The following is a 23,819-nucleotide window of genomic DNA, read 5'->3' as shown; positions in this document are numbered from 1 at the left end:
GGGAGTATGGATCACAGCAACCGGTCACAGCCACGCCAAACAGCGATCACAGCATAACGCTGACTCCGGAAGGAGGGTACGACGCACATCAGAGGCGCACTCACCTGCGCATATATATACCAGTGGGCGGCACTGCTCAGTAATGACGCACTGATGGCTGATTCTGTCTGGTGATTTCAGCGCACGCGTAAAGAATGCGGGTCACTCGGAATCAGCCAATCACACTGAGCCTCAGAATGAGGAATAAAGGTGAATCATGTGACTTTGAGTGTGGCATGGTGGTTGAAGTTAAAGTTGGTGCTGACTGTATGACACTGAATGTTGGCCCTGTGCTAGAAGGCTGAGATTGGCTTCAGCTCTGCCTCAACGACTCTTACAGATAAGCAGCAGTCCAGTATAAATGAGTGCTTTTTTTAATTTCCCTCAGGGGGCTTAACCATCTCTTCAGTTTTTTGACCCCTTCTCTCTCTTGAGACGAGAAAAAAAGTCAGACTAAAAAAAAAGTGCATTGTGCATATTGTCAGCGAGAATGATGAAACAATGTTATTCTTACGGAAGAAACGTGAGACTTCACACATTGTGCTAATGCTGTCATTGGAAAAAATGATGCAAGATGTTGCAAAAGAGTTGAAAATTGGCCCTTGACACACACACAATGTCTGTGCTTATCACATGATACAGTATGTGTATGTGTGTGAGAGACACAGTCCGGCTGTCTGGATTTCAGCAGCAGCAGAGTTGGATAGAGAAGGGCACAGGGATCACTCGGGGAAAGGAGAAGAGAGGAGGGGGAGGAGGAGGAGGAGGACGACGACGATGTGGAGCAGAGGCAGGGTAAGAAAAATATGAGAAAGGTGAAAGCAGGAAAGAGGGTTAGAGTGGGACAGTTAAATGTCAACACTGGGCAACAGGGGACAAGCACAGGAGACGGTGATCTAAAGATGAAGACACAAAGAGGAAACAGAGCCTTAAGGCCTTTGCCCATCAATGTGAATAAAAGATACAGACTCAAGTCATTTTACTTAATAATAGAAAAAAAGAAACGAAAACCTGGATTCAGACACTGAATGAGAAAGTATTCCCATGGAAAGACTGAATGTCAGGCAGTTTAATGATTTGAGGATGTTTATTTGTAAATTATTATTTTAATGTCACATGTTAACAATAAGCATTGAGATTGGTTAGATGTGTACTCATCAGAAGCAAAATTCAAAAAAAAAAACATTATAGTGACCTGAGAGAATCATGTGGAGCTTTTAGAGAATGTAATGTAATTTTTTTTAGCATGTTCTACCACAAAATTCTTTTATACTCGTGTCCATACGATATTTACGCAGTCCTTCTCGGATTTTTGTGACCCCACCATCTCTCCTTTTCTTTCAGACATTACATTCCTTTCAACACCATTCATCCCTGCCTTTACAGTCACCTGGTTGTTATTATTATCAGCAGAGAATTTTCATCCAAGATTATTTTGGTGGAACGCCCACTGTACAATCTGTCCAACACCAGACACATTAAAGAGCAATATTGCTTGTTTATTCATTTATTTATTACCTAAGACATTTTTTTAGAGAACAGCATTAGTGCATGAGTTTAATGGAAAGATGTCACCCGACAAAATGATTCATTAATTCATGCAACTAACAGCTGTACCTTATGGGTTGCTGGCTGCACAAAAAAGTGAAATGATATCTTTATTAGAAGAAGGGCTCCCACTTTATTTTCAGACTGAAAAACTGTGACACTCAACAGAAGGAACATTTTCACAGTGTGTTTTTTTAGTTCCTCACCTCAACCTCTGTTCACGCAGTCATACTTTATTTCCTGCAGTCGCGGTCTGGGCCACTGTCACTCAGAAGGACGCAGCCTATGTAGTCTGCATTCACCAGGAAACCAGAGGTGACTGTTGAGAGGAGGTGTCAGCAAAAGCACAAGATCCACATAGAGTGGGACAGAATAAGAAGTTGAAGTGGGAAAGAAAAAGAGTGGTTTACGGGGGCAGAGGAGACAGTGGGAACTTAAGACTGGGAGGATGTCCTGTTTGGGTCATGTGCTTCTTACTGTGAGAAACATAATGTGTTCATGTATGTGTGGTCTGGTTTAGCCAAGACTGGGACTCACTTCTGAGGACCCATTGTTCTTGTGAGGACAGTTCTGTAATTTATTAAAGCTTTATGGGGAGCAGGGGGTGGTCACACTGCATGTCAAATTACTGTAAGCCAATACAGCATCCCCACAAATATATATAGGACTTCTAAGTGTTTGTGTGTGTGTGTGATTAATTATAAAACTAAAACATAACATTTGACCTGTGTAGTGATTCGTCATCCATGAGACCAGAAGTAGCAGATAATAAACAAAAGTAAAAGTAAAGACCGGAGCTTTGGAAGTCACTTACAACAGTAAAGCAAATAAAGTGTTTCAGGCTCTCTCTGTGATTCCCTTTGCTGTGAAACCCGACACATCATTTCCATGCAAGATATACACAGAAACACCGGGAAAGGAAACAGAGAGACTTAAGTATAATATGGTCATTGTAACGCGAGGAAGGCTCCAGCTCGCATGAGTCGGCAAGTTTCACTCTCTTCATGCTTCATTGACATCAGTCTTCGCAGCGACTGTAACTCCTCGTCAAAGCATTAACATTTTATTTTCCAGCATTTTCACTTTTCATGTGCACAAAAGACGGAAACTCATTTTTATAGATAAACCAAATTGTGTTTTCCATCTAATGTTCTTGCAGGTGGTGACTCACTGAACTGTTCCATGCACAGTTAAGTCCATGGCTACGGCTATAAATGTCCCTTGCCTAGAATTCACCATATTTTTGTTGCTTATTCTTTCGTGTTCCAGGTTATTCTCAGAGTATTCAGACCCCTGTAGTGACTCTTTTTCAAAAAAGCAAATCTAGCGACTTCTTCCTGGTGTTATCGGAGACTTTTGGAGACGTGGAAGCACGTATTGCTTTATTTCTCAGTGAGCAGCGGATGCTGTCGTGGGACCCTCCCCTGTCCCAAAGCAATCACAGGTGGTTGTTGGTGAGAATGGCAAATATGCAAATTAGGTGATGACTAAAACTACTTTCCTTACAGAGGAGTTGGCACCACTGCCTGTCCCTAAATACACCAGACTCCTCTGTTAAACGTTGAGATTTTGGACATTTCCTAGTTCTTTTAACTGATCTACACTCACACTGACATTGCTTGGTTTGATTCTTGTGATGGACGTCGTTCTATTGACTCTTCCAGTGACGACACTCCCTGATCAATTGTCATATTTTAGTATCAGCTCAGCTCACTTGGAATCTCATCACAGCAGGTACTAAAAAAAGCACCAGGATATGGTATTACTGTTGACCTTCCTCTGTGCCATGACTTATAATAGACTGTACAATATATCACATCTCTACATAGATGATTTTGAATATGAGAAAACAAAGGCACTTGTCAAAGGGCAGAGGCATTATTTGTTGTATGTATAGCTTATTGAACTGTGCTTTTTTATCATTATTATTATGTTTTTTTATTTGTATTGTTTGCATGTTTTCATGCAGTGTTAAATTTTTGTTTTAAAGCATGCTCTTATTTTGGTCTGCTGGTTATCAGATCGCCCAATACTTCAACAGTTTAAATTGCAATATAATTGTCTTCAGCATAAATCAATATAAATCTTGTGCAATGTGCATACAAACTTTGACATAATGCCTGCTATTAAAAGTTGTGCCTCAGATTTGTGAAATGTTTTAACCCGTTTTAACCCATTTTTATCATGAAAACAATCCAAAAACGGCTGATTTGAAACTTACCATGTGATTCCACATCCCTGCTGTGTGACATAGTCTACCATTATGCTTTATGGTAGAGCATAAGAAACAGTCTGCAGCCTTGAAAAGCCTCAGCAGAGCCACAGAACTCTGCACTTTGCCAGCAGTTCACCTATCTCAACAGTGCAGCTCTGTGTGGAAGCATGGCACTCTCGCACTTCCTGCATCGCTTTTGGTCAAAACTGCTGGGTCAACCTACTTCCCACTATTCTTCTGTCAACTCTGGGAAAAAAGCTTTAATATCCTTCCTGCCTCTAAGACCCTGGCCATGCAGGCGTAGTGAAAAGCCATCCTCGAGGGCAACTGCGCTGCGAAGTGTCCCCTCAGTGCCGAGTGAACAATTGTCTCCCGTGTTTGTGTCTCCTTGTTTTGCCTCTCTGGAGAAAGAAAAACTTGTGTGGCTTCCTGGACACTTTCAGATGGAATAAATACTGCCTGATACATATTCCCATTTGTTTGTTTAGGTGGAGACAGCGATGATGCTGCGATTGTTCTGTGGTCACTGCGGTTGTCTTCCCAGCGCTGCAGCCCAGCCTCTGGACATCAGTGACCATCATCACCCGCTGACAGCGATGACTGCATTGTTTGACTCAGAGTTTATTTACACGACACAGTGATAAGATGTGAAACTGCACGGCTGTGTTATTTTTTTGCATTGTTTCAAAGGTTTACACTGACACAAAGCAAATTTGTCATGGGTTTGGCCGTGCGGCCGTTTGTATAGTTCCACATAATGTTGTTTGTCTTAATAAAAGAATTCAGAGTTGGTCTGAACGCACGCACACAAACACCAGCCTGAATAAACTCTCCCAGTGATTCAGAGTTGTGCGGTCAATGCTCACACCACTGTCATTCTTCACCATCACAAACAATAGAAAAGCTTAGAACTGTTAGGGCGTTTGACTTGACACATATTTTCAGTCTGCCTGACAAAGTTCTTGAGGCATAAAGTTTGTGTTTCATTGACATTTTCCCGACATAACTAATGGTTATTTTGTCAGTGATACATCTCATTTATTTTCTAAATGAATGTGTTAGTTTTGCCCAAACAATGACAGAAAGTTAAATGTCATAAAATGTCAGTCAGTGTTTCGCAGACCTCAAATTGATGAGGTCCTCAAATGTTTTGTTTACTCACATTTAAGAAGCCAATACCTGAGAACTTGCTTTTGATATTTTATATATTATTTTATATTTTATATTTATATATTTGATATTATATCATGATAATGATTAGTTTAATATTCAAACAGTTGACGAGTCATTTTGTAGTTGAGTACTAATGGATTCATTGTTGTAGCCTTAGTCTTATTACAATCAATGTAATCCAGATAGGGAACGTGAGTGAAAATGTTGCAGGAGAAACTCTGGATAATCCAAGTGACTCTTTCACTGTGTTCAATCACCATCCATGTTTGGCTTGGTATTTCTGGACCATGTATGTTTATCATTAACAAGTATGGGTGTCACGATCTCCATTGTAAATTGAATATTGATTGAAACGACGTCCCGATCTCGACCTTTGAAAGCAAAGGTGGAATCGAGGATGTAACCACGCCTCCAGTGTGACAACTAAAAGTAACCATGGCAAAGTGCTTATTTTTTGGCTCTGAAATATCACCGGTGTGGAAATATGTTGCGCTCTCTGTGAGATAAAACCATAGTGTGTCAGCTATGTTATGCACATGAGATAGAGAGCATAGCACAGGACATCTCCGCATGCATCATAAGGACTTGGACGAAACTATGAAAACACAGGCCACAAAATTCAACTCACGCTAAAGCTGTATTTAAGCATTTAATTAGTGTACTGGAAACAGGCTACAAAATACCAAGCAGGTCCCATCTCACTGCTCAGGTGTTGCCTTCCATGTGTGATAATGTCAAAGAAAAACTGGCCCTGTAAACCAGAGGTCAGTGCAGATTTAGTGGCCTTAACAACATATTACTGGACCTACACAGAGCAACACAGAGCTACATGACTCTCTATGACTTCTCTTCTTTTTACACGTAAGTTTCCAATTGACTGGTTATTGTTACATTCATATTGTTAATAAATCAATTGATAATAATCCTAGACGTATTTAGACGTGTATAAAAATGGCAGATCCATCTGCACTAAGAGAGGGAAAAATAGAATCTAATTGAGGATTTGGAGAATTGTGACACCCCTATTAATGAGAGTTATTGCAGTTTTTCTGATATATACTTGTATCACCATCAGGAAATAAGACAATCTGTGAACATGACACTAAACTATCATACTGTGTGTCGAAGATTACACTGCATCCATTCAGAGATCACGCAAAGAAAAAGTAAACTGTGAGTTCTGCTTTGATTTGAATCTATTTGTGACCTTAAATAGTATCTACAGTAAATAATCAAATAAGCAGATGGCGGATTCTGTGAGTGGGTTTGTGGATCACACATACATTTCCACACTGATAACTCCTGAGGCTTTGTTTGAAAGCGGGGAGCGCTGAGGTGGCTGGTGCAGCGTCACGACTCCAGATGGGAGGAAACACCTGACGACCTAGAGTGATGAAACTTGAAACATATGAGAATTTGATTTACCTGCCTCTGAGAGAGGTTTGAAACAAACAAATGAATGAACCTCATGACCCTGGGCTGGATTTAAGCTTGTTGTTTCAGAGTTTATTCATTTAAAAAAAAAATAAAAGCTACTGAAGACTCCACAGAGGTGGAAACATAAAAGAAAGGCAACACTTAGAATAGCAAACGGTTTTGTAATATCGTTGTATTTTTCCTGGAATTTCCGCCTTGGTAATAACAGCTTGGTTTATTAAAGCAATTTACCATCTGCATAGAAAAGAATGATTTTGATTTTTAAAGAGGTGGAAAGTTAGTGTCGAAAGCAATTTGCTTGATTCTAGAAGCACCAGAATGGTCATCAAAAAAAAAGTAAGTTATTTAAAAGTTATTTCCAAATAATATCTAGATAATAGCATTGGTGATGAGAATTATCATTGGCTACCTTCACATTACAATGTTTTTTAATTAAATTGATAATAACCATGTTATAAATTTACAGACATTCTGCATTAAGACCAAATAATATATTATATTATCATATTGTTACTGTACTGTAATATAAATGATACCTACACATATATATATATATATATATATCACTCACATGTCACTCATCAGAACTGATGAGATGAACAACATGTGAATAATTAGTGTATATATAACTTTTGCTTTACTAGTTATTCAGAGCAGTGTGTCACAGGAGAATTTGAGTCTTAAACAGTGGGGCAATATCAAAATATGTGACTACTATTAAAGTTAATATTTTATTCTGATCATGTGGATCAGTATCGATCATGTGCCGCGAGTCACATTCACTCTCGTATCAGTTTCCTGAGTGAAACCCTGCTATGAGCTGTTTGTGGATCAGATAAACAGGAGGCGGTAGAGGTCACATGTCTGCTGAGGGTCACTGTGTCAGATTAGGTCGAAACAGAGACGTACATTTGTTTTGTTGACTTCACTCAGACGTTACAACCGACGTAATGATGATGGAGGTTGAGGGGAAAGAAGACAAGACAATATGACACAGCTCCTCTTACTCTTGCACTTGAAGAGCTCTCTGTGCTCTTAATGGTCGACATCACATCACAACACACAGGGGAGGAGGTATGCAAGACTTTTAGTCGGGATGTCACCTTCATTGTCACTGTGACACACAACTATTCAGGGCTAACGGCTCCCAAAACCCCCACAACTGCCAAATCAAGATATAATCATGCTTTTTTTTAATGTGTAATCTGACCTCGGTAAATGTATTTATTATCTTCATGCGATGAAGCAACCAGAGAAACCAAGAAAGGTTAAGAGAGACTTGATATTTAATCAGTGTTTCAGCGCCAGCGGCTGATATGAAAAGTGACAAACACAGATGTCTAACGCTGTGGGCGGACGTGGAAAAAGAAAAGTAACCTTTGCTGTGTTTAGTTTGCCTTGTGTTTAAAGAACTGAAGAGTGTGCACAGTATGATAAATCCATTTTTTCACACGTGTGTAACACAGAAGAGGCGATGCACATACAGTAGACAGCACGGACAGAGTATAACTTTACAGTACGAGGTCTTGATCTCATCTCATAGTTGTTTTTGTTTCCACTGAGACCCTCGCTCTCTCATTGAGTATTCATTTATTTGACAGGATGTGATAAATTACACTGTTATAGAACAGTCCAAAGGGGCTCAGGTAGTCACACAAGAAATTAAAGTCCCAAAATACACAAATATTAGTGTTGCCTTCTCTTTGGGTTTAACACCAGTGTTTTTTTTATATCCATTGGCAACAGTTTATTCACAAACTCAACAGTAAGATCAAACTTGCAGGATCAACATTGAGTCCAAATTTGACCTTTTCTTTCATCTCTCCAAGTTGTCACATAGGATCATATTCAAATTGTCCACGGGGGAGTCTTTTGTCCACCGGTTTACAGTTCAGTCGCTGCCTCTGACGGATTCTTTGGCCTTCAACAACAATACAGTGCTCTGAGAAGAATCCCCCGAGCTCCACGGTGCCGAGTCCATGAGCTGAATGATCGAGAACCCACAGATTTGGTCATTTGTCCCTGATAAGTGACGACGACATCGAAACCGCCAACACCCTCTGTGACACACATTCACCACACTTTAAAGGAGAGCTCTGCATCACAAAAAATAAATATTAAACCAGACTAGCAAAATAAAACCAAAATAAAAGATAAAAAAAATAAAAAGGGGGACACTAAGATTGATACCACCAATGCCTGCGTGATGAATAGGCTGCAGGAGCTAAGGGTTCACGGTAGTTTAGTCGAGGATTAAGATTGACAACAGTGGTAAACAGGTATAGTCTGGTTTTGTCCAGTGATAAACTGTCTGCCTGGAGTCTCTACTGATTATCAGGCCTCTGGTTTATGTCGAGAAGCTGCCGGAACATAACAAGACATCAAACAGCAGGTTTTTAAACATCAAACTAAAACTTTTGTCTTGGGATAGAGAATTTTTCTAAGCTTTGTTAATGTGACGCTGACAAGTGAAGTGTGTTACTCACTGTAGGCCACACCTTGATGTGATAGTATGTTGATGAGATGCTGTAAAAGGCTGATGGGATGTGATGATATGCGACAGAGCGAGCTTTGCTCGAGGTAAACAAGATCAACCTGCCAGTGATTGTGTCTTAATATTTCACAGACCGGTGGTACCCATCAGGTGTTCTCCTAGTAATTATGTTTCTGTACAAGTACATTACAACAGGAAACAGCACACTCTTCATTTGATATACGGAGGATGAGTTGCTTTGACACTCTCACAGCACTTGGTTTAGGTTAGTAAAACCTCATGGTCTGGTTTAATACAGAAAAAGGTTAATACAGTGACTTCAGACACAACCTGTTTATTTACACTCAACCCAACTCGCCATCTTTCACGAACCTTAACCAAAGTGTTGTTGATATGAACCTGGACTTTAGTGAGAGAGACACTTCCTGTTGCCTTTTCAAAAGTTAAACAATGCAAGGTGTTTCTTTTTTTGTTTTGTTTTTTTAAAAAGAAAAATATATATAGAGAGGCGGTTTTATAAAAAAAAAAAAAAAACGGATTGCTCTCCGTAGTGGGCATCTGTGGTGGTTCGCAGAGCCAATTATAGGATATCTGACACACTGACAAATCTCCCAAATCCTCTACGCTCGCCTTTGTTGTCTACAGATTGTTGTGGTGTTTCAGTGAAAAGCTGGAACTTAATCCTCGTCCATCTTCCTCTCCTCTTCAGGCCAGGTTGTCGCTCCTCTTGCTGCACCAGACGACCAGGGCGATCATGGCCATTGTGAGGAAAACGGGGATGAGGATGAGGATGGTGAGCGTCTTTTCCGGCGGGTCCACCCACACTATGTGCTCCATGGTGCAGTTGGAGAAAAAGTGCTTGTGTATGTGGATAATGTAGGTCTCCACCAGTGGATTGGGCCAGTAGCAGTGCACAAATTGGGACTTTGTCTCCGTGCAGAGTGTGAAGATGTGATACTCACTAGAGAGGAAGAAGGGAAGAGGAGAAAGAAAGGATTAGAACAAACTCACCCCTGACTGCTGTTGAGATAAAGGTATCAAAGTAGTGAGAGGGTGAACAATGGACATTTTCCCACCTATTAAGAACCAGAATGACCTAATCCATTCTTCTGAAGGGCACACCGACATTAAAAAGTCAACGATGGTTTAACTAGTATTAATCAGAGTGCTCATGGCTCTGTACGTGTACCCTAGCTGGGGGAATTGTGTCTCTTATTCGTTTTCCTACCATCTACACTCCTCTGTTTCAGCAGGCACCTCAGAGACTTTATGGAGCTTTTCAAGCTTAGAGCTCTGCCTTTATGAATCCATTCAGTCCACTCTAATCCCTCTTCCTCCATCCTTCAGGTCCAGCTTTCTTTCTTTTTGACATCCACATGAGGTGTCTGTATTCTCACCGTCTTCACTAATACTGTCACGTTTACACTGTCTCCATGTCCTGTCCACACTGGCTCCAAATCTGAAGATGAAATGTCTTGTTTACATAATTGCACCGTGGAGGAACTGCTGTAAAGGAACTGTACCACTGCTGTTGTTCTGTGGGCTGAGCACTATCACTTTTAAACCACAATTTTCATCATGGCTCAGTTTAAGTCATCTTAGACCATGTTCAGGTAATTAAAAATACTTTGTTCCGTCTCTTCACACTTTACATTTCTGACTACACATGGTAAATTCAGAGATACATTGCATGTAGGACTGCAGCAGCCCGAGAGGCCAAAAAGGGCTGTAACACTATACTATACGTGATGTGAGTGGGTAATTATCGTTGAAAAGACACGAACATAAACATTACAGCTGACAATCAATCACCAATTTACAAGATAGCATCTAGAGCATGACAGTGGGGCCCGTATTGTTTGTGCATGCGTGCGTGCATTTGTCCCCGTTCCTCATTTGTGTCCTCTGCAACTCTGCCCAGGTTCTGCCTGATTAGCACTCGGGGAGGTGCAGCTGTCCTGGTGATGACGCTGCTGCTGCTGCTCTCGCTCCCTCTCAGCTTGGATTTTTGATTTGGGTCAGTGGGGGAGTGATGAGCTCCATGTAGGGGTCAAAGAAGACATTTTTCTGGCTCTATGCCTTTTTCGGACGTGATGGCAAAGCATGAAAGCGGGATAAAGTCATGCAAGTGGAATCAAGTCACTACACCTTTGCCCATGGGTTGCCCACACGACCAATCAAGTTCTACGGCAGAGGTGTCAAAACTCGCGGCCCACAGGGCCACATGTGGCCCTTTACAAACGTACAGAGACAATAATATGTAGACCATAATCCACTTCAAATAAAGCGTGCTCATCTCATTAGTGGCTGCAGGCTCGACAGCAGCAGCATCTGGCCTACACTTCTGTTGAACCATAAATCATAACAATAAATTATATATTATTACTAGGTCCATATAGAACCATCATTCCTCCCTCGTTCCCGAGTGCCCAACAAGAATGCAGAAAATCAATATGTTAGATGAATGACAAGCAAGTACACACATACACACACAGCAAATGCCCAACCTTAACCTAACCACTAATCAATTTAAATATAAGCTGAACCAGTTCCTCAGAAAATAGGTTCAAGTACACACACACACAGCCTGTGCATCCTTCCCTGCGGTCCATGAAGCTGCTGTCTGCTCATTTCAAACACACAAAGCCATGATAGAGACTACAGGGTCCTCCGCAGAGGTCACTGAAGGTCATGCCATGCTGAATAAGGAATCCACTTCCAATTTTTTTATTTTTGAAACGTTATCAGCGGTCATTTGGGAAACTGAGGACAAATGTTTAAGCCTGAGTGTCATGACAGCAGACAAACATTAGGACTGAAAGGACATTTTCAGGGCAATTTTCAAAGTGTAGCACTGTGTTCCATTCAAATTCACGGTAATAACGTTCCTTTCAACCTGAAGGGAGAGTCCATTAAGAATAAGTAGCAGTCCAAAGGAAAAGCCATCCAATGCACTCTGAAGCAGAAAAACTGTAAAAGTTAAAATCCAACACGTTTTGACTCGACAATCTTCATCAGGGCACACGTGAATTTTGAATGGACTATTGCACTGATGTTTTGTGACCCAGTGCTCGCTCCTCTATGCTGATTTGATGTTCAGTGAGTGTACAGAATATTAACATAAGACACTCAGGTATCAGACTATCAGTCTGCCACCAGCATGTTTTCATCTGAGAACAGCATTTACAGCCACACTCTGTCAAAGCGTCACCTTACAGACACACAAGGTATCCTTCTGTTGGCTTTCAGTTGACTCCTGGTGTATTAGGACACTCAGAGAAGAGAAGGGGTAAAAATAATAGTCAGAGATCGAGGTTAGGGCCAAGAAATGGACTGAGATTAGGGTTAGGGTGATCTCAGTGTCTAAATGTGAGACTCAGTGCGTCTCTTTCAGATGCGGGAGGATACCTTGTGCATCTCAGGATCAGGTAAAAACATGAGGAGAAGCAAAGATTTCTTCTCTTCATCATTCCCTCATCTATCGGAATTTTAAATAAAGTTGCATTGACTTTTTCTCAGGTAAAGATGCATTATCTGAGAAACTGAGATGAGGGTTTTTATAGTGTATAGAGGACGGTTATGCTAATGATGGCTCTGTTGCACCATCGAGTCATATTTTTTGACATGCCTAAAAACCATCCTGTACAGAACACTGTGTTTTATGTCATTTTAGTGTAATTGTACAGCACCGTGGGCAAATGTGCTCTATAAATTGAGTGGATTGAATTTGGGGAAAAAACTGTCTTTGCTCAACTTTACTCAACACTATTTTGTAACACATATATAATGTGTGAAGAGGAGAATGTATTAAAAACTGATGTTAACTGTGTGCAGTCTGTGGGAGACAAACTGGCATCAGTAACTTCACAGTAAGTTATAAGGATGGAAGGTTTTGTGATGAAGAGCATGCTGTGGGGTGATGAGTGCGTGAGCAGCATTTCAAATGTGTCGCTGTGCATGTTTTGTATAAACTTGTTCATTGAATAAAGTTCATTTTGTTTGGCTATACTTTCTTGATAGTGACAATTTAAATGCAAATTCATACTCAGGGATTCATTAGAGGCCCTTTGATAGGTCGGCTTCGGTTTATGGTCACTGAGAGAAAACAAGAACCGAATGGTGAGAAGCAGCATGAAGCTCTGTCAGAGAAAAACAGAGCGAGTGCATGACAAATGGATGAAGCAGGTGGTTCTTTTTCCCGGAATCATTGAATTTATTTTCCCCCAGTAAATCTGTGACTCAGACGGTTATTTTAGTGTTGATCTGAACCTCCCATGTGAATGTTATTGTGAAGGAAAGTTGTGGCTCTGTGGTCAAAGGAAGAAAATAACAAGATGAATGTGAGAGGCCAGAGGTCAGCGGAAGGAATGAGGTGAAAAGCCGGGGTAAAGATAGATACAGACAGGTGGTCTGGGACCAGATGTGTCCTGAAAACACTGCAGCAGGGGGCTGACTTTAGCACTGCAGTTTTCTCTCAACACAACTATCTTGACAGCACCACAAAGCAGGAGACAACCCTACAATATAGATCTGTCACACAGGAAGACAACAGCACTTTAGAAAAGAGGTGACACAACGATGGGGACAGCTGTTCAGTGTCCACATGTCTCTAATCTTTCACAGCTTCCCATTGCTTGTTTCACAAAATGTCAGATTTGCGCTGTAGTAACTTGGAAAAACCGCCTCTACTGCGGTTCCCCCTGAAAGATTTTCACTTTAATCACTGACAGATTAAACCACGCGCTAACAAATGACAGGAAGCTGCTCAATTTCCCTCCAAAGATTTCTCAGAAGATTCTCTGCAATTCTTCACAACAGCACCTCATTGTTTTGCTAAAGTGTGGATGATTAGGAGGAAACAACAGAGAACACCAGCATCAGTCAACAAGTGATTTCCAATGAAATCTCCTTCAGGACAGAAAGACAATGACCTGACACAAACACCACATGAATGCTGAACACTCTCCTTTCATATGGTGGATGTAGTGCTTATCCAACGTACAGAAATGTGCAATTCCAGGACTTTTTTTACTAAATGACAACAGATCTGCATACAGTACAAAGCTGAGGGACTTTGAAAGGAGCAAATACATGTAAATGAAAACAGAGGGAGAAAAAGATTGCTGCGTAATTCTCTATGGACCCTGCATTTGTCATGATCACACAATTCAAACCAAACAGCTTTACAATTTCCGACTTGAAAAGCCAGAGCTTTGCCTGCTCCTACTTTTGCTGGTCTTTAAAAGAGGGGAAGCTCATTTCAGGCCCAGTTATTTATACATAAATCCTTACCTAACTTCTGCAAACGAACAACTAGAACAAAAAACTGAAATGCTATAAAAGTGTTTCTATTTACAGTGTAGGCTATGTACATCACACAATAGGCTATATACATCACACAATGACCAGATATTTTTCTGCAGACTTCCCTCACAAAATCCACACAGGACTGAGACAGAAAAGGCTCCACTGTCCTGTAGGTTTCTGCAACGCTGTCAATCAAAAACTGGTTCAAGCCCATGTCTCCGCACCCGCCCATCCCCCATACACTTTCATGGAAGCTGAGCTTCCCTGAGAGTGACAATTTTGCAGCATTTGTCCAATCACCGTCAAGCTCACGGTAGTGAAAAAAAACGTATCCTGTGCGGCATTATATGGCAATTATATTTTATTTACATTAAATTAATTGTATTGTATTTTAATGTAATTAATACATTAATAATAATATATATTAAATTACATTATATGGCAATAATAACACAGTTGAAGCTCAGCTTCAAGTGCTTTTAATGCGGAGGCTGCTATGGGAATACGAAAATCACAGCTAAACAGCTGATTCTGAACAAACTAGTGACACTAGCGTTAGCACACCTTTAGTATTGAAATGTAAATACAGCGCAGTACATATTTGACAACACTTTATAGGAAGCTGAGCTTCCCTTGCTGTCTGAGAGCAATCGCCACTGGTTATTATAGTTTCTACATCGGAGGCGTATATAGAGAGTGACAGCCTAATTATTCCTAACATAAATGACAGTTCTGTGCGTTGCAGTAATTGCAATTGTCCATACTATTCATATCAAGGCACAAATACAATTCCATACATTAGTCAGGTCATAATTACTGAAAATAAAAAGAGGAAAAAGCAGAGAAAGAAAAACAAGGACCTACATGATCAGGCACAATGTATTTTCTTCATATTCAAACCATAATATACAGCTCATGGGGTGGGGTTCCAGTAATTCATAGACTTATTTTTGCCACAATTCTTCCTCCCATTTTCCAGTCATTCGCAACTTCCACTTGTCCCAAGCCCTCCCTTCTTGCCAAATTATATTTAGTAACTATATCAGTAGTCATAGATAATGTAATGTATGCAGTTTATGTTCTGCATTCATAATCATAATGTTAAGGAAGGTGATAAATTGGTCTGATCTTATTGGTGTGCAATCAAGATCACAAGTTATTTTGCAAAAGAGACATAGTAAGGTCAGCAGGTCTTCTCAAAGCCTCCAGAGCATTATTTTTTATTTTTAGCTGCAGCAGAAAGTTCTTATATTAGTATGTGATGAAATGAATTAACTGATAAAGAATGAGGGGGTTTCCATCCATAGAGATAAGGCTTTTTTTCTTTGCTGCAGAATTCTTCTCTGCTGGTTTGATCATTTTAGAGATGAGTCATCACTTAGCAATACAATGTCTGGAACACATAGAGTTTGAGTCCTGATAATAATAAAAAGACTCTAAAAAAGGTCAACCGACGTACATTCAAAAAACCTATGAAAATAGGTTATTAACGGTGTTCTGGTCACAAAGAGATTGTATCTGTGTATCAATTTATACCATGTAAATTAGTGATTAGTATGTTGTGATGTTAGGGAGATATTGTTCCATACTTGTCTCCAATCAATCAATTACTTTTTTAAATCTGCATTCCAAACTGCAGCTATGCCAATAGAGCAGTTTCTCCTGTATTGTTTTATATATGTTAGAGATAGGGCCATTTCAATTCTGCAGGATTTCAACAAGTTGGGAGAGGATGATTCCCGGGTACCCCATATGGTACACAGTTAAGTAAAAGAAAGAGGAACAAGGTCAGATGTTTGAGTGAGTACGAGAACACTGCCGCTTGCCTATTTATGTTCCCGCTGCTCCGAATGCGCATGACCTAGACAATCTTCCGCTTTATGTGAACAGCAAACATTTCACATGTGGAAACACAATTTCAGAGATGGAAACTATACTCCTCGTGCATAACTGCATGATGAAATAAAGCTGCATGCTGCAGATATTTGTACAGTGACTGTCATAACACCCGTGTTTGCTCATACCTGATGAAGTGTGTGAGGTTACACCAGTGCTGTGGATCTATCTGAGCCATGTCCCGCTTGAAGTACTCGCCGCACACCTCCACCTCCCACTGCAGCTGGGACTCGTTGCAGGGTTTCCTCGGCCGGGGCACAGTGGGCTCTGTACTGAAACCATCAGCAGCTGAGAGGACGGAGAGAGAGGATGAGAGATGAGGTGGAATTATGGAATGTGTCCACCAGGAGCATTTTTTGACCACGCTTCCCAGCACTGCACGCTTGACAGGGGCAATGACCAATAGATGACTGACGGAGCCTCATACAACTGCCATAATACTGGCTACACCTGAATGAATGAATGAATGAATGAATGAATGAACATTTTCACTCATGGGCTGACTGTTGCTCTACTAATTTTTTTTACTTATCCGTCAGGGATAGTACTTGGTACCTAGTACTTTTTTTAGTATCTGATCTGGTGATAATGCTAGAACTGTATAATGTAAAAGCAGTTGTTGTTGGTAGTTCCGTGGGCTGCGTCAAATGCCTCCGGTTCATATGAAGTATCCTTGGCTGCAACGTTAAGCAAATGTCATGAAATGCAACGATTCACTACCAGAATGCACTGCATAGCTGTTTACATAGACAATGAATGAGAAGCATGGAAATCGTGAACCCTGACACGTACACGTTGCTGCTTTAATGCTTGGTGGCGTGCGGGCCAGACGCTACAGGAGATTAGCAGAGCAGTGTCTGTCGTGGGTAGTCAGCAATGACAGCAAGAGTTGCTAATGTTACTAAAGTGATGGCGATGTGATGTCCACTGTGTCTGCTATTGTTAGGTGCACTTTGTGCGACAAAAAACATAATCAATGTGGAGAATAACCTTGTCTGAGAGCCGTGTTTGGGTTGTGCACAGCTTGAGCTGAATGCATTGATATATTTAATTGGCTTGTGCCCGTGTTGGAATACTTCCATACTATGAGTGGATAGGAAAGTTGAATAATCTCAACTGATCGATGCTTGACGTCACTTCATTCAGAAATAAATGAGAAGCATCTCAGTTGACGCCTCAACTGCGTATGCATGACTCAGCTATAATATCTTTAAACCAGGGTTTGGCAAGTAAATTTGGCCTAGAGTCAATATTTCATAAGCAATTTGAATACCGGGGCAAAACATCATGTCTTCATTAGGCATTATTACAAAAATGGCCAATTTAAGAGATGTGTTGGTTTAGAAAAGTAACTTGAATTTGCCACAGAATGTTACTAGAATATGTTTCTGTTCTTTGGTGTTGATCCTCTTTTCTATGGACAGATTAGCTCATAATATACGTATTGATGGATGGATGGATGTGCTTACCTGACAGCCCTTTCATCATCCAGACATTGACTGTAAAGAAACAATAAAAGACAGTTTCAGATCAAGGCTTCAACATTTGGAGGTGCATATTTTAGTCCCACTATATACTGCCGAGCATAATGTGCTGTACGTGTGTTTTAGGTCCATGAACACGTAAGACCAACAAATCTGTTGTCAGGGAGCCGAGTTTATTGACAGACACACACAAAAAATATCAATAAATATCCATTATTTGTGACGTGACGTGTGCTTTCGATTTTCTGTGCACTCACATCTGCTGTATTTCCAGTCTTTGGCTGAAAGATGTGAACATTGAAGCAGATACACTAATAATAACCCACATCCACCATTCCAGGAATGAATAACCCTCCCCTCACTGTTCTCTGTTCCAAACTGTCCCATTTGTCATGGTGTCACGCGTGACCAGATCTAAACACGCTGGCGCACAGGAAGCTGCATCTCCCTTTGAAGAGCGACACTTACAAAGCATTTTGAAAGACGCCCCACGCAGAGGACTGAAAGACTGTCAGAGGCAGGTTAGTGGGCTAATTATAGACACTTTCCTGTTTGAGCATGTGAGGATGTTTTGATGTGCATGTGGTGGCTGAGATTATATCACTCAGTCTGATATAGTCAGAGCTATCACTAAAGTAGACGCTAGTCTGCTCTGGACTGATGTGTCACTGTGACAAGACTCAGAAGATGTGAGGACATTGACACAACACTCACATCTGCAGGTTTAACCTGATGCAACAGAGTATAATAACGCCAATAATAGCTTTCAAAATATTTCTGATTAACCTTTGGTTCAATTGTAAAAACCTATTTCTTTTTATCTGGATCCTTTGATGACATCAGTCAGACTGTCAGACAAAAGCTCAACCTTCCAGAGAGGTTGAAACCGGACTGCACCAAGAAGACCTGAATAAAAATGACTGCATTCTGGAAATAAACACAATAAAGTCTGTCCTTTAAGGTTTCGGTCAAATATATTCAAAAGCACAAGAAAGAATTTAGGGGAAAGTGCTCCAAGAAAAGTGCTAGGCGCACAAATATGAATATTATTGACTTAGATTAAAAGCCACAGCTTTATTTTTACTTCCTCATCGGCCTCAGCTCCAGTTAAAGGAAAAAACATGATAGGAGTAAGAATTAAAGAATTCCTGTTCTGTGCTGGAACTCAACATGGAGTGGATTCTAAAACATGAGAACAAAGGGAGGTCAAAGGGCGACAGTGACCCTCATGTTAATTAGACCAGCTCAGGAGATAGCTCATGACAGGTCACAAAGTCAAATCCATGCGCTCAACCCTTTTTCTGTGTTTTTTACTCCACCACATAAAACGCACTTTCTTTTTCTCTTCTTAGAGAGTTGAGAAGACACACTGAGAAAATCATTCCTGGAGATTAAAAAAGTATCTACTCTGTGTCTGCTGATCAATGCCACAAATCAAATATTAGGACACATTTCCACAGAGTTTCGAAACTTTCTCATCTCTCCTCTTCAAAACTTGGCGTTCAGCCGCCCGGTTCCCACAAGTCTCCTCTTGCATTTCATATCTCCTGACGATAAGCAACATGCAGGCCAGTCCAAAAATAACATCTGCTGTAAAACATCCAACATAAGTACATTGTAACTCCACAAGCAGCAGGGATCAGTGAAACCAAACATCCCACACTCACTCTGATAACAAACCACTTACTGCACAATAGCCCGAGTTCTGTAGGAACCACCCAACAACATGAGCACACTATTTCAGGAAGTTTAGCAGAAAATGACTATTTTGTTTGTGTAAAAGTTGCCATGTGTTTATTTCTGCTAAATCCTCCTAAATTATTCAGTTTGTTAACAACGCCATGAAGCAAAATGTCGTAGTTCTTTTTGTGGCATGGACCCCGAAAACCAGAAGGTACATAGTGCCAGTGCAGGCGATGCAGAGCTGCTCAGGCTTTGACAAGAGAGACATTCACCTTTGATTAAAATAATCTTGGATTCTTCAGGGGCAGCATCGATAGTGGACTGACCTACGGCTTAACTTCCTGATTCTGGGGCTGCGGTGCACAAGAGGGAAAGCGGCTCAACAAAGTACTAAAGATGGTAAGCAAGGTCGTTGGTGCTCACCAGCGCTGTCTTTGCAGAGCCAGGACCTTCACCATCCCTCCCACCACATTTTCTCCTTGATGCCTTCTGGAAGGAGGTACCAGTGCATTAGATGGAAGACCAGCAGAATGCTAAACAGCTTCTCCCCTCAAGCTGAAATAGTGACACCATAAAATAAGCACTTTATGGTCTATGTAAGCCTATCTGAATGGTGCTTTTTATATTATCCAGTGGCGGCCCATCAATAGAGGGCGCTAGGGCTCTCACATGAAGAAGGAGATAGGAATCGCATAAAATAATTTGACCAAAACATGAACATTTAAATAACATACATTATACTGTCCGTGTGATGTATAATCTGCATTTAAATGTAGTTTAAAGATGTTCTCACTCGTTTACAGTCAGTCAACGATCAAGTGACGTATTTCCTGTTCCTTTGGGGTGCAAAAGTCTTTAGTAAACCGGATATAAACGTCTTCTCCGCAGCAGGTGAGACACATGATGACTGAGGCAATCATGTCTTCATAAACTTTTGTGAGCATCAAACCAGTATGAAACAACACTCGCCACAGCAAGGGGCAGCTCTCCTCTCTGTGTGTGTCTCACTCTCTGTGTGTGTCTCTCTCTCTCTCGTCTCTGTCTCTCTGTGCCACTCTTCATTTCTCTCTCTCTCTCTCTCACAGCTCTGAACAGCGATCATCATGTCTGATCTTTAATCGATCACCCACTTCAGCTGTTTTTTTTTTCCTTTTTATTAAAATACGCCCCCACCCAAACTGATGAGAAACAGTATTTCCTTTCTTCATTATATTCATGGCAATAAAGTGAATCTTGAATCTTGTTTTGCTCTCATGTTCTCCATTAAAGAGGCGACAGTCCTCCTGCATGTTCCGGCTGGTTTCAGGTGCTGTTATTAATAATTGCTCACTGTCATGAAGATGCAGCAGCAGATGTTGGTAAGGGTTAAGTTACTTTTCAACAGAGCCCTATTTGTGCCATAATTAGCCACCCTGCGGGGCTGCTTTTCAAACACAGATGCTTGTTGTGGGATAAAAAACCCTCTCCTGAGGATGATATCAACAGCTTTCATGGAGATAAAAGTATAGAAGGAAGTAGTTTGTACTCTGTGAGGGTACAACTCACAGTGCTGAACTGAAAATGCTATTTGCGCGGTGATAAATGCCGCAGCTTGAGTAATGCTCTTTCTTTGTGCAAACGGCTAAACTTAGTGGACTAACTTTAGAATGAAGCAGCAGGAGGAAAAAGATAACAGCCTTTAAATGGAGTCTGCACTTAGACTCCATAACTCCATAACAACTAAGACAATAACAGAGCAACAGACAGGTGTATAACCAGTATTGTGTCGGAGAAATTTAGATTGTGTTTGTCGAACATTCACGTGATGATTTCTTTGTTGCTCACTGTTCCCACTGTTAGTCGCTTTCTAAAGAGATCATTTGTGTACGTTTTTGGTTTTTTTAATGTAGTGTTTTCAAATAGCCTCAATATCTTTCACTGCATTACAGACTCATATGTCAGTATTTTTCATTGTGTTATTAAGTTTTTTTATCTTTATCACACTTACCTGTATCTGTACTTATTATATTCTATTTGTTTCATGTCATTTGTGTTGTTTGTTTACTTAGTTTTGAATGCAAACTCCGGGCGCTGCCTTAAAACAGCTCAATGCTCAGTCAATTTTTCCTGAATAATTCATGGTCATATATTGACGGTGTTGTTGGGGAAGTTTTCAGTTTAAACCGGTGTGTTATGACATAAACCTGCATGTCTTTGTCAGAATACATGAACATACTAGTACTTAACACATGCCATCACGTGATCATGACAATAGCATGATTATAAAAATACCTGAGAGTTAGTGGTGTGCTGGCTAACTCACGATAAGACACTCTGACACAGTATTTTTTGTTTGTTAAACCGGAGACTTGGCACCAACTGTTTGTCTACTACACTGTATTAATAGACACGTCACATCAGGATGTGATTAAAATAACCTGGAATGACAGTCCAGCAGCAGGATTCCCTTCAGTATGAGGTCTGATTAACAGCAGGGAGGCAGTCTGAAATTTAATCTGTTTCATCACCAGCAGTGAGTGAGTTATTGTGTGTGTGCGAGATTTGATGGAGTTGTTCAGTGATTCATGCCAGAGTGTGAATTATCGCTGCTTGATTAATCTGTCATCCCGGTGTCAAATCAATACCCAATACCCTGTGGATTAAGGAGGTGAAGATATATAATATATAATATATAATATCAGATCACTGACTTTAGTTTCGATTTCCACATACAATCTGTTCATGTCCTGTATTCTCTCTCCTTTAGCTCAGATTTTGGTCTCCACAACCTCCCGGGGGAGATGTTTCTCGAAGTTTACCAACTGCTCTCTATGCAGAGTCTTGCCTCGCTCAAGTAGAAAACAGCATGCACTGCACCTGCTGCTGGGTTCCAGCTCATGACCCTCCATCATGAAACTGCATCACTGCATCACTGCATCACTGCGTCACTTATTCTCTAAAGAAGTAGAGGAAATGTGACAAATTGTGGGTAAAAAAAAAAAAAAAACAGTGCGCAAAATCATTACCTGATTAATTAAGAAACATTCAGGTCTATTAGAGCTATTGAGGGGGAACACATTAGAGACTGATGATGCGAGTTTATCACTGTGTGCTTAGCTCCCGTCTTGAAGCCTCATTTAATGTAGGACACGTGAGAGTGCATTTAAGTGTGCACCAGCCAAACTTTTTATTTGAAACACAGTGTAGCAGTTGAGCAAAGAATGAAGCACTTAAGCTGCATGCAATGGCAAAAAGATGTGGTTTCAGAGTGCAGCAGTGCTGCTGTTGTGGGGGTCTTTTTTATCTAAAGGGCCATAAGTCTGTCTGCTGTTTGCTGGTATGGTCGATGGGTTTTAAGATGTGTCACATGTTTACATTTTGTCATTTAAGTCCCGTTTGATATAAAAGTGCATGAAGCTTTTAAAAGTCTATAATTTTTGGGTCTATAGAGGCTCCCCACCATACGGCTACTATAGCTCATATAGTGGCAGAGCAGCACCTCAGCAGTGGATGAAATTGCACCGGTGTGATTCATCTGTCATTGCCTCCACTATCACACATACTTTGAAGGGTGAGAGCTGCAAAATGCTGCAATTTCTTTTCAATTTACCAAAACCGCGAGTGTCTGAATAACTCTGTGTAAAAGCTGAATTAATGAGCTGAACCTCAGGTGAGTGACACTCTTTGTTCACTTCATGTATATTGAATATTTAAAAAATGTATAAATGAATAATTCACAGCTTCTAATTAGAAAAAAAAAATCTATCAAATCTCAATGTTCTGCACACAACAGAGTCATTAAAACTCTCATCATTAAGGTTTGGTACAAAACTCGGTTCTTTTAACAGAGTTAATTCTTTTCAGATTAAAAATTGCAATCTCAAACAACGCAATTAGCAAATGGGAATGTGCACAATTCAATCATTTTGTTTTTGTTCGTTTTTTGTTTCGTTTTTTGTTTATATATTTATATATATATATATATATATACATATATTTATATACATATATATATATAATCCATTCTTGTGGGTTTTTTGATGTACAGTGACCTTGAGAGCTCTGAAAGTGGCCTTTAAATAAAATGTAATATTATTATAAAATGTGAAAGATCCCCAAGATAAGACAAGATAAGTTAAGATGAGACATCCCCTATAGGGAAAATTGGAGTTGACATAGCAGCACAAATTGTAGCGGCAAAATGTAATAAGATATAAATTAGCATAGAAATGAGAGCAGAAGAAAAAAACGCAGGGCAAATGGAGCATCATTATAATGTACAATAACAATACACAGTATAGTTTATAGGCTATAAGATCTCCACATTTCTCAGGCTGTCATATGGGAGGTCAACAGGACTGAGGTCAATGCTGCAGGTCACTCAGCACAGCAGACACTGCAGTGCTATAATGAACCTTTTCTTAGACACACACCACCTCGTGATGAAATCATATCACTTCAGATTTTAAAAGGAGAAAGTGATTGAATGTCATCATCAAAGTTTACCCCACGGTGTGAGCAGAGTATCATGCCAGCAAATAGACATTTGAATAGCTTATTTAAT

General features: G+C 40.4%; 1 protein-coding gene across 2 annotated transcripts in view; it reads right to left on the bottom strand.

Moving 5' to 3' along the window:
* Positions 1-7,680: 7,680 nt before the first annotated feature.
* LOC131471327 (receptor activity-modifying protein 3-like) overlaps positions 7,681-23,819 on the bottom strand; it is a 30,591-nt gene continuing 14,452 nt past the window's right edge. For both annotated transcript variants that reach the window (XM_058647827.1, XM_058647834.1), the window contains exons 2-4: positions 17,579-17,608; positions 16,238-16,397; positions 7,681-9,867 (exon numbers count right to left, since the gene is read on the bottom strand). In XM_058647827.1, the coding sequence (XP_058503810.1) occupies positions 9,612-9,867; positions 16,238-16,397; positions 17,579-17,608 (446 nt within the window). In that variant the 3' untranslated portion in view covers positions 7,681-9,611. The remainder of the gene's footprint in view (positions 9,868-16,237; positions 16,398-17,578; positions 17,609-23,819) is intronic.

The sequence above is a fragment of the Solea solea genome, chromosome 1 (assembly GCF_958295425.1).
Source record: "Solea solea chromosome 1, fSolSol10.1, whole genome shotgun sequence".
In the NCBI taxonomy this organism is placed as follows: Eukaryota; Metazoa; Chordata; class Actinopteri; order Pleuronectiformes; family Soleidae; genus Solea; species Solea solea.
This window is presented reverse-complemented; position numbering and strand designations above follow the sequence as displayed.